The sequence below is a fragment of the Rana temporaria genome, chromosome 1 (genome assembly GCF_905171775.1).
Source record: "Rana temporaria chromosome 1, aRanTem1.1, whole genome shotgun sequence".
In the NCBI taxonomy this organism is placed as follows: domain Eukaryota; kingdom Metazoa; phylum Chordata; class Amphibia; order Anura; family Ranidae; genus Rana; species Rana temporaria.
Genome location: NC_053489.1, coordinates 273,546,794 through 273,559,381, shown reverse-complemented (window position 1 = coordinate 273,559,381; position 12,588 = coordinate 273,546,794). Strand labels below are relative to the sequence as shown.

At 40.0% G+C, this 12,588-nt stretch overlaps 1 protein-coding gene across 1 annotated transcript in view; it reads right to left on the bottom strand.

The window, feature by feature from the left end:
* The window catches only part of LOC120942686 (F-box/LRR-repeat protein fbxl-1-like), a 46,961-nt gene that overhangs the window by 14,076 nt on the left and 20,297 nt on the right, over positions 1-12,588 (bottom strand). Inside the window, exons 4-6 of the mRNA XM_040355623.1 lie at positions 12,142-12,219; positions 7,625-7,814; positions 112-239 (exon numbers count right to left, since the gene is read on the bottom strand). Of these exons, the coding sequence (XP_040211557.1) occupies positions 112-239; positions 7,625-7,814; positions 12,142-12,219 (396 nt within the window). The remainder of the gene's footprint in view (positions 1-111; positions 240-7,624; positions 7,815-12,141; positions 12,220-12,588) is intronic.

Here is a 12,588-nt window from a genome sequence, read left to right as displayed (position 1 = left end):
TTGGTGTTAGATCGTGGGTGTCTGTAGATGCAGGGATTTTAGTGTTAGGCTGGACTTCTACTTTAAGTATTTATAGGTGGAAGCTTCACAGAAAAGTATAGTTGTACTTACTTTATTGTTCTTAGATATGTGCTAATTTCCACTAGACTTATGTCTGTTACTTGAGAGCATGAACTGAGAGTGAAATTCTCTAGCTTTGGGCATTGTTTCACAATATAATGAACAGCGCGATCTCTTACCTGCAATACACAAAAGAAATTCAGTGATAATTAACAAAATATATAAGGTAAAACATGTATTCAGCTATGGGCTGTAGTATAGTTGTTAGAAATATGGGGGTAACATGCACTAGTTTCAACGCTTATTCTAGATTTATTCTATTCTAGTCAAATACAATTAAAATGCTATTTTGTATAACTTAATACATGTATTTCAAATTTAAATCCTTACAGCGCTTGTAGATATTTGGACTTATATACAGTATATTGTAGTATCATTGCTGACATAGGGTTATCAGAAGCATTAACAGATCACCATTGAAAACTCTGTCTGCTGGGATTTATCCGCGGATCAGTTCCAGCAGACAAATCCGGTCGTGTGTACGGCCTAGCGGACATTTTTCAGCGGAGATTTCTCCAGCCGACGGTTTTCAAGCGGATAAAAATTTCTTAGCATGCTAAGATATCTATCTGCTGGAAACCTGTCCGTCGGACTGATCCGGTCGTCTGTACAGACTCACCGGATAAGTCCAAGCGATCCCCATCCCTCGCATGCATCGAAGTGATTCAACGCATGCGTGGAAGTATTTACCTTCCAGGGTCGCGCACGTCGTCGCGTCATCGTCGCGGCGACGGCGCGGCCACGTCACCGCGTATGTTTTCCACGGGGATTTTGATCTGATGGTGTGTACAGCCATCAAATCAAAATCGGGAGCAGAAATGTCCGCTGGAAACGGTCCGGCGGATCGTTTCCAATGGATATCCTCTCGTGTGTACGGGGCCTAATAGAGCCTAAAATGTTCCAACACTTTAATGTTTATCCAGGATTTGATATTTTCAACATAGTCTTTACTCTGTAAGCAGTCGTGAGGTAATTCAACTGGTATTATCAAAACATAACATAGTAAGTGATTTATGATTTATATCAAATATATTACGGTATATTTAATAAAAGGGTTATGATGTGGGCCAATCCCAGTAAGAAGTTGAAACCGTTTGCTTGGAACCAGGGGCCACAAGCATCTAGTTAGAGAGTACTTACCATCTTTCAGGTCACAGTTGTTTTATATGAAGACTTTCTGATCTATGTAAGCTGACAGGGCTTCAGCGAGCCCCTAGTCCCCCACCACACCTTATTACTTTATTACATGGGACCTTTTACTGTTCTTGGCTGACAGTGATAGGCCGTCCATTACAAGAGAAAGGTACCTACTCATTCAGATCTCATTAGCATACTCCAAGCCCTGAACATCCCATTTATGTAAGCTGTGTATTATATCTACTTCTCTCCACCTTCACACACCTACTTAAATAAGTTTCCAAAACTGTCAAAGTTCACACAATAAACCTTCACGCATATAGGAATGGGTGGAGATTGCTAACAAACACTTGAGACAGATAGAGCACACAATCCTTATTTTTACCATAGACAGGGAAGCCAAGCTTTAAGTGTAAATCTAAAGCCAGTCGTAAACAGGGATATACTCCTTCTAGAGAAGAGATATGCAATTAGCGGACCTCCAGCTGTTGCAGAACTACACTTTCCATGAGGCATAGCAATACTCTGACAGCCACAAGCATTAAACCCAGAGGCAGAGGCATGCTGGGACTTGTAGTTTTGCAACAGCTGGAGGTCCGCTATTTGCATATCCCTGTTCTAGACTCTAGAATCTAGAGGCTGACTTTTTCCAAATTCCTATGCCATTTCAGTATTTGCAACTGCTACCCACTGCTCTGCTTCACACTAAATCACACAATGAGAGAGAAAGGTAACTATTCCATAGCTCTCTACCACATTCCTGGATGTTACAGAAACACTAGGCATTGTTGGTCAAAATAGAAAAAGTTAAATCCCCCCCCCCCCCTGTTAATACATAGAAGACAATCGGACTATGGGAAGAACTCTTATTTTTCAAAATAAGTAAAAAATGTATACGCAAACTTGGTTCGTTTTTTAAATCCTGTATAATTATTATAATAATAATACATGTAGCACTTAAGGATCATAAGTAATAAAGGACAGAGTTACTGCCAAATCCAAAGGTTCATAGCTAAAAAGTGAAAAAAGTTTTGGTCAATAAAGGGTATACATCCCCTAGCACTTAAGTAGTTAGGAAGACAGAACATGGCTTGCACAAGTAGGTTTTGTAAGATGTGGTAGAATTCATTGCAAAGTACTTTGTAAACTGAATCTGAATACTAAATGAGCCTACACAATGACTGCATCCAGTGGAATTGCCAATGTAAATACGTTTCTTTAACTTATCCTGCCTCATATTAAAGTAGAGCTAAAGTTAAAACCTTTTTTTTTTTGGATAGAGTAAGAGAGGGGAGTAAGGGAGGGTTATAACCCCTGTCTTTTTTTGCCTTCACTTCTTGTCCCATAGCCAAAATAGGAAGTGTGAGAAATCCCAGTTTCTCACCAGGATCTCCGGAACTAGTGTCTCCATTGGAAGATTTCCCATCTATATGTACTAGTGACAACCCAAAATTTGTTACATAGTAAGGTTAAAAAAAAAAAACATTAGTACATATAGAACAACCTGTGGTGTGTGTGACATACAACCAAAAAATGCAGCGCACGATAGGTAAAATTGTAATATCACTTTATAGTCTAAATGAGCATAAAATAGCGAAGGTATAAGCACAAACTAATATATAAAAATACAATTGAATACCATTTAATCTTTCCATCATAAGACTGTCACTGTGGACTCATTGTGGACTGTTTTTATTATAATATTCACGTTATTCAATTGTCATCCGATTGTTTTTCAATTGTACTCAATTGTATTTTTATATATTAGTTTGTGCTTATACCTCCGCTATTTTATGCTCATTTAGACTATAAAGTGATATTACAATTTTACCTATCGTGCGCTGCACTTTTTGTTTGTATGTCCTATTGCCCATTTTCCAAGTGGTTGACAGCAGCACTGGGTTTTTTATACTATTTTTCGCAGAACACTGTGTGTTACTATACCATGTTGTAGCGCTATTAGGGGGTTATGTACATATTTTCTGTGTGTGTGTGTGAGTTTATGTCAATAGCAATTCCCATATTCCCGTATTTTGCGATTGTTAAGGTGTTCTTTTTTAACTATTGGCGCTCCCTGTTGATACCACCACTTGTGGAAAATAATTCCACATCCTTACCGCTCTGACAGTAAAGCACCCTCTACGCAGTTCAAAGTTAAACCACTTCTCTTGCAGTTTCAATGAATGGCCGCGTGTCTTTTTAGATTCCCTCCCACTGAAATGTTTTTTCCCTATGCTAGGGTCACCAGGGAGGTATTTGTATATTGATATCATATTGCCTCTCAAGCATCTCCTCTACAGAGAGAATGGGTTAAATGCTTGTAATATTTCCTCATAGCTGAGGTCCTCTAGTCTCTTTATCAGCTTTGTTGCCCTTCTCTGGACTCTCTCCATTTCCAGCACATCCTTTTAGAGGACTGGTGCCCAGAACTGGATGGCATACTCAAGATGTGGCCAAACCCGAGTCTTGTAGAATTGCAGAATTATCATTTTATCTCTGGGCTAAATCCCCATTGAGCCTGTCCTCTACTAGGACTCCCAGGTCCCTTTTCATCCTGGATTTCCCCAGTAAGGAAAAAACAGGGAGGTGCCAACCTGAGTGTAGTATTAAAATGATGACTTTAATAGGAAAAGATTAAAAACACTTACAAGATGATAGAAGATGCATACTCGCCAAAGTAAAGTGCATTCCTGGCATTCCACGTAGCTCTGTGGGTCCCATCGCTGTTACGGATAGCTGGAAAGGATTGAGCAGCTGGCTGGAATGGATCACAATGTTTCTCAAGGAGCAAGGAACCAGGAAAGCTCCACTCCACTGATCAGCATGGACCATGGAACAGGAAGTGATGTCATCGGTGTCTGATTGGACCAAGGCAGGGCTGGAACCTTGTGAATCAGGGCTGCAGTGGTGAAAGGCTACGCGCTTGGAGCTGGCTGCGCCTTCTATTGGCCTCCCCCAGTGATTTTCCCCCTATCGAGTAACTTGGCCTTGTATTTATAGCACCCAAATGCATTACTTTACATTTTTCAACATTATATCTAATTTTCTATGTAGTTACCCAAACCATTATTTTATTTAGACCTTCTTGTAAGGTTTCCACGTCTTGCTGTGACGTTATTGTCCTGCTTAGCTTTATGTCATCAGAAAACACTGAGATTGAGCTTCTTATCCCATCCTCTATATCATCTATGAATAAATTATACAGAATTGGTCCCAGGACAGAGCCTTGGGGGACCCCACTTACCACACCAGACCATTCTGAGTACACGTTATTTATCACTACCCTTTCAATACCACCTTGGTAACCAGTTTTCTATTCAGGTACATACCCTATGTTCAATGCCTACAGACCTCAGTTTGTAAAGTAAAAGTTTATTGGGGACTGTATCAAATGCCTTTGCAAAATCCAGATACACCACATCCACAGGCTTACCTTTATCTAGATGGCAGCTCGCTTCCTCGTGGAATGTTAGCAGGTTGGTCTGGCAAGAATGATCCTTCATCAATCCATGCTCATTACAACTAATAATACTCTTTTTATCAGCAAATTTGTGGATATAGTTCCTTATCATTCCCTCCAATAGTTTACAAACTATTGATGTTAGACTGACTGGCTTGTAGTTTCCAGAGATATATCTCAGCACCTTTTTAAATATTGGTACCATATTGGCTTTTCTCCAATCAGTTGGTACCATTACATTCAGTAAACTGTCCATAAATATTAGGTCTAGCTATCACCTGACTGAGTTCCTTTAAGGACCCTCATGTGTAAGCCATCTGGTCCTGGTGACTTATTTATGTTAATCTTTTCAAGTCTATTTCTAAGGCTTCTTTCACACTATGGATTGTATGTCCGTTTTATAATATCCGTATTACACCTATTAACGGACGTTTATTAACGGATTTAATAACGGATACATACGGATAAATATTTTACCATTCTTCCTTTATTGAAAACGGATAATGTTTATCCGTATATATCCGTATACATCCGTTATATCATTCCTTTCTAACGTCCGTTAATAAAAAACATTTCACCCTTTCTTGAAGTCCAGCTCCAGAAGTCGTATGGATATTCAGGGGAACCCCGCCGTCAATTTAAAACAAAAATGACGTGCGGTTCCCGGTAAATATCCATAACCAGACCCTTCAGGTCTGGTATGGATATTCAGGGGAACCCCGCCGTCAATTTAAAACAAAAATGACGTGCGGTTCCCCCTAAATATCCATAACCAGACCCATTATCCGAGCACGTTGACCTGGCCGGCCGCAGAAAAGAGGGAGGGACAGAGTGCGGCCCCCCCTCTCTCCTGAACCGCACCAGGCCACATGCCCTCAACATGGGGAGGATGTCCCCATGTTGATGGGGACAAGGGTCTCATCCCCACAACTCTTGCCCGGTGGTTGTGGGGGTATGCGGGCGGGAGGTTTATCAGAATCTGGAAGACCCCTTTAACAAAGGGGACCCCCAGATCCTGACCCCCCCCCTGTGTGAAATGGTAATGGGGTACACTGTACCTCTACCATTTCACGAAGGAAGTAAAAAGTATTGTAAAAAAAACACACTGACACAAAAGAATAAAGTCCTTTATTAAAAAAAAAAAAAAAAACTCCAGCGCTGAAAAATCCACTCGTTCCCGGCTTCCTGCGTTGTCCTGATCCTGCGACGGGTGCGGGTGATCTCCCGCGATGAGAAGATCCAGCGTCGGGTGATCTCCGCTCCGGCGATGTGAAGATCCATCCATCCGGCGCAGCAGCATCCCGGACCTCCTCTCACCGCTGGGCACAGCCCAGCGAATGAGCGGCTGAAGCTGTGACATTTCTTATATAGAGGAGGCAGAGCCACCCGACTTTCCTCTTCTTGGTCTTCCCCAGTGACGTAGCAGAGGTACGTCAGAGGGGGCAGGGTCACGTGACGGGTGGCTCTGCCTCCTCTATATAAGAAATGTCACAGCTTCAGCCGCTCATTCGCTGGGCTGTGCCCAGCGGTGAGAGGAGGTCCGGGATGCTGCTGCGCCGGATGGATGGATCTTCACATCGCCGGAGCGGAGATCACCCGACGCTGGATCTTCTCATCGCGGGAGATCACCCGCACCCGTCGCAGGATCAGGACAACGCAGGAAGCCGGGAAAGAGTGGATTTTTCAGCGCTGGAGTTTTTTTTTTTTTTTTTTAATAAAGGACTTTATTCTTTTGTGTCAGTGTGTTTTTTTTACAATACTTTTTACTTCCTTCGTGAAATGGTAGAGGTACAGTGTACCCCATTACCATTTCACACAGGGGGGGGGTCAGGATCTGGGGGTCCCCTTTGTTAAAGGGGTCTTCCAGATTCTGATAAACCTCCCGCCCGCATACCCCCACAACCACCGGGCAAGGGTTGTGGGGATGAGACCCTTGTCCCCATCAACATGGGGACATCCTCCCCATGTTGAGGGCATGTGGCCTGGTGCGGTTCAGGAGAGAGGGGGGGCCGCACTCTGTCCCCCCCTCTTTTCTGCGGCCGGCCAGGTCAACGTGCTCGGATAATGGGTCTGGTTATGGATATTTAGGGGGAACCGCACGTCATTTTTGTTTTAAATTGACGGCGGGGTTCCCCTGAATATCCATACCAGACCTGAAGGGTCTGGTTATGGATATTTACCGGGAACCGCACGTCATTTTTGTTTTAAATTGACAGCGGGGTTCCCCTGAATATCCATGCTCAGTAAAATTAACGTCCGTTAACATAACGGACATTTACGGAGACATTTACTAACGTCCATGTGCCATAGACTTCAATGTTAAAATATAACGGACGTTAATATATCCGTTACTTGCAACGGACAAAAAATTGACAAAAAATAGTGCAAGACCCGTCACATATTCCGTTATAACTAACGTCCGTATGTTATAACGGACTATTACGGATCTTTACGGAACATAAAAAAATCCCATAGACTTTAATGATATTTTATAAAGGACGTATAACTTCCGTTTTTTAACATTACCTGACGGATTTTAAAACGGATTATTAAAACGGATTTATTTTGTAGTGTGAAAAGGGCCTAACACTGGCTTCTGTTAGCAACAAGTGTACATTTTGTGATGTGTTTTTACCATTACAGTTTGAGATTTTCTTTCACTTTCACTCTTGCTAATAAAGGTAAACAGGACAAATAGAGAGTGTGAATCCACCAAACGGGGGAACATACAGTAATAAAAACCTGACAGGTGTTCTACTCCTTCTCCACTCTATCCAAAAATAAAAAGTTTTACCTTCAATAATACTTTTAATTCTAAAGATTCAAGTGCTTACATTTGAACTTTTTTTGAACAAGTAAATAAATGTGTAGCATTTTTGTGCATATTGCTAGCAACTGGAAACTTACCACATTAAGCCCTGTCAAATTTAGCGTGTTGATCTTGTGCAGGTTGGATGCTATTTTTGTTAGACAGACATCAGTGACTTTCGGTATTCTGCCAATATTAAAATTTTCCAGGTGGGAACATTCAGTAGTTATGGAAATCAAACTCTTAGCGGTGAGGGCATGGCAGCCAAATACTTCTACTTTAACAAGACTGAAAAAAAAATCTATTAGCATAAAATACATCTTAAAAAATCTAGAAAAGCTCCAAAACTTTTCTTTTTTTCTACTTGTCAATATTTCTAATTTTGAGATATATACCTCATATTCACCATATTTGTGAATTAAATGTCAACATGTCAAGTATTAAAAGATGTAAGATTTTTTATTGTTCCACAATTTAAATGAACTTAAAACAAAAATAAACTAATACTATTATTAACAATACTAATGCCATATAAGAATCTGGCAAATTGAAATGAATAAGTGAACTAAAACCTCCAAATCCTCAACATATTCATGTGGAGTGAGTAGAACAAAAGTTCTACCAGCATAATTTACAATGATACACAATACATAATCCATTGTCACGCAGGCACCCAAAAACTCAGCTTTCATCTAAACAGGGGCTGACATAACAGGACCAGGAATTATACAGATCTTACTGTCAAGTTCCAACAGAACAAATACAGATAACTAATTACAAAAATGAAAAATATCTATATAGAACCAGTTTTACCTACCAAAAAATGTGTGTTTCTGTCCATCTAGTTCTTAGATTTATATAAAACATACAGCCCTGTCCCTTGGGACAGAAGACCTGGCTTGTCTCTGTTGAAGGCCTTGTCCATTCCTTAGCCAGTGGTGTTTCTTAGAAGTCTCTTTACATGGTGTGTTTTTTTTCATACACGACTCTCCTCTTTCCAATTAGAAATTATGTGGTGGGACAATTATTATCCTATGTATGCTGTGTATTTTAACTCCATGACCTTTATGGTCCAGCAACAACATGCCTTTTGTAGTGATATACTGTATTTATCAGCGTATAACACACACTTTTTTCCCCTTCAGGGGAAAATCGTGGGTGCGTGTTATACGCCGATCCCCGCGGTCTGAGGGAAGAGGAGCGAGTGCCGCTAAATTACATAGAGCCGAGATCTTCTTCCTGTGTACTCGGCACTCCGTCACGCAAGCCACGCCTTCTGGCCCCAATGACCAGCACTGTTTATACTAGGACTGTTTTTTTTTTTTATCCTCCTGATTATTTTTTTGTTTTGTGTTTTGTTTTATTGTTGCTTTTATATACTCTGTACACAACTACAACTTTGTAAATTTAATGTATACGATTATATTTTGTGTATTTGTCTGTCTGTTACTCTGTATTCAAGAAAAAAAAAGAAAACTGAAATCTTCCTTTTCCCAAAAAATAAATCATTAAAAAAATAAGGGGCCAACAGCAGTACAATATATTACGGACTTTGTGCTTGTAGAACATGCGGCATGGAAGAAACTCCTACGTGAGTACAGAGCAATGAATCACAATTTCCTCGAAAAGGAATTAGGACTGATTCAAGTGTTTTCAATCAGAAATGGGAAAGCATATAAATTTATCAATATACTGAATTCTTCAAAGGACAAGGTCAACCAAATCATTTTAGCAAGCATCCATAACAAACATCCATACAACACAAAAGTCAGTGTTAAACCTGCCTTTGGAAGTAAAGTTGACACGAAAATATCAATCATGTAATACAGATTTTTATGTACAAACATGAGAATTTCAAAAAATATTCTAATATATGCCACTTGAATGTAAATGAAACAAAAACTTATCATTCAATATGCTGCAGTCAGTTGACGTGGATATTGGGCGGACAGATGTTGACCTGGTTCGGATAGTTATTCTGATAATTCTGCTCTTTATGTTATCTTTGAATCCCCCTTTTTATTTTTTGTTGTTTTGTTTACTTGTTATTATTCTTGTTTTGACTTTATGTTTGTTTATTACACATTGTAACCATCCTAATGCTGTTGATATATGTTGGATCGTTTATCAGTAAAACTTTTGTTAAAGAAACAAAAATGTATCCAACACAGGTAGATACTGCCAGAGTTAACGGTACCATAAGAGCTTGTTCACACTTGACTAAATTTCTAACGCTCAACAAACACTTCTATAGTGTTTGTATGGCGTAAGTATGGGCGTCAGACTTGCGTCAGTGAGCTTTAGTATGGGTATTAGACAGGCATTTTACAAGTATTAACGAGGAGTTAAAAATTCTCCCCATGGGCAGTTTTGAAGCGTTTGACAAGCGTTAAAACTGTTCCACAAATGCCCATTCAATTACAGTGAACGGAGGAATATTAACGTCCCGCAAATGCCTGCCAGAGCTTTTGCGAGGCGTTACCATAGACTTGAGTGGGAGGCGTTGAAGGGCTTCAAACGCCTCCTGACTCGACATGAGGCTTCAAATTTGAAGCAACGCAAAGCTAACGCTTAGTGTGAACAGCACTAGTGCTGTCTATTGTATCTTGTGCATAGGCATTTCAGGGACCTTTTTAATGCCCCTAATGCCAGTGCCTAATACTGGGATAATATATCTAATTTTCTAACAGTAGACCTAAATGTTTAGAAAATGTCAGTTTTGTAACTCTGTGCCTTGCATGATACCAGTACAAAAAGATCCTTTTGTTGAGCAAACATTTTGTACAGGCATAATATTTTTTTTTTTATTATGTCACACATACATTTGCATATATATATATATATATATATATATATATATATATATATATATATATATATATATATATATATATATATATATGTCAGTATTAACCACTTGCCGTCGCCGCACCGTCATTATACGTCCACAAGGTGGCTCTCCTAGGCGAGACCACGTAAATGGACGTCCTACCTCTTAGCCGCCACTAGGGGCGCACGCGTGCCGCCGGAGGCGCGCGCGCGCGCCCCCCGCTCGCCCCCGACTCCCGTGCGTGTGCCCGGCGGGCGCGATCGCCGCCGGGCACACGCGATCGCTTGGTACAGAGCAGGGAACGGGAGCTGTGTGTGTAAACACACAGCTCTCGTTCCTGTCAGCAGGGGAAATGCTGATTTTCTGTTCATACAATGTATGAACAGAAAATCAGTGTTTCCCCTAGTGAGGCCACCCCCCCCCCACAGTAAGAACACACCCAGGCATACTTAACCCCTTCCCCGCCCCCTAGTGTTAACCCCTTCACTGCCAGTGGCATTTTTATAGTAATCTAATGCATTTTTATAGCACTGATCGCTATAAAAATGCCAATGGTCGCAAAAATGTGTCAAAAATGTCCGAAGTGTCCGCCATAATGTCGCAATACCGAAAAAAAAATCGCTGATCGCCGCCATTACTAGTAAAAAAAATATTAATAAAAATGCCATAAAAATACCCCCTATTTTGTAAACGCTATAACTTTTGCGCAAACCAATCAATAAACGCTTATTGCGATTTTTTTTACGAAAAATATGTAGAAGAATACGTATCGGCCTAAACTGAGGAAAAAAAATGTTTTTTTATATATTTTTGGGGGATATTTATTACAGCAAAAAGTAAAAAATATTCATTTTTTTCAAAATTGTCGCTCTATTTTTGTTTATAGCGCAAAAAATAAAAAACGCAGAGGTGATCAAATACCACCAAAAGAAAGCTCTATTTGTGGGAAAAAAAGGACGCCAATTTTGTTTGGGAGCCACGTCGCACGACCGCGCAATTGTCTGTTAAAGCGACGCAGTCCCGAATCGCAAAAAGTACTCTGGTCTTTGGGCAGCAATATGGTCCGGGGGGTAAGTGGTTAAGAAAAGTTGTAATTTTCTCCTTTTACTAATCACTTTCAGGTCTCTATTAGAAAAAGGCAGCTGGAAACTTGTATACAAGGAGGTTACATTTCCTGTGCTTTGCCCGGGAAACCACATGGACCATGTACAGCCTTCCATACAAGTGAATGGCTGTACACGGTCATACTCTTGTAGATGCTAATGCTTCTTTGCATCAGCGTTTACCCATGCATGTTTTTTTTCACTTGCCACTCCCCGGGCCTGGTAAAGCACCAGGAATTTAAGCTAGGCATGGGAAATGCCTGTAAATGCCCTGTGTGCATGAACCCTTCGTGTGAATTTGTTTTATAGTGGCTGGAAAGGCATGAAACCTTGTTAAATAGTAACTTTCAAATTACTTACATGGTAGTTCCCTACATTTTTATAATGTAGATGAAGATAATGTACAATGGGTGAACAAAACAAAACAAAACAACCCAATGCAGTCTTAGCTTATTATTCATATCTTAATAATTTTAATTAATTTATTTGTTCTGTGACTAAAATGTAAAGAACAGGGAAAACTCTGAGTGGTGTTTACTATGAATAGAGAAGGTGGTAGGAGTCTCTGAGGAAAATTCCCTTGCAAAGTGTAACTTACCTTGGAAAGTGAACAGTCTATTTGCTTTTAGAAATTCAACTATATTTAAATGATATATCCAGATAGAGTTTATGCATTTCATACCTTTTACTATGCTTTTGCAAAAGGGCAGGGATGGCATGATCTGTAATTTTGCAGCCATTCATCGAAAGATTTTTCAATCTACAACAGAAAAAATAATGTTGGTGTATATTTGTTTAGAACATGTGAATTGTGCCTTTTTCATTATTTGTAATATACAGTATATTGCCCAACTAAAATAAAAATCTTTTCTGTGTAAAGATGAATGCAATGTTTAACTAGAAAGATTATGTGAAGGATCATTACATAGCTAATATGAGTTATAATAAGTGCTGCCAAGAAAAAGTGGAGGTGTTGCCAATAGCAACCAATGAGAAATATGCACAACAAAATGGCATCTTGAAGATTTGTCCTTCCGCGTTTATGCATCAGCTTATGTCCAGAGAATGACCAACTATTCTGTCACCTTGTGCCATGGTTACATTCTCCCAGCTGTCCAGATCAGAATTC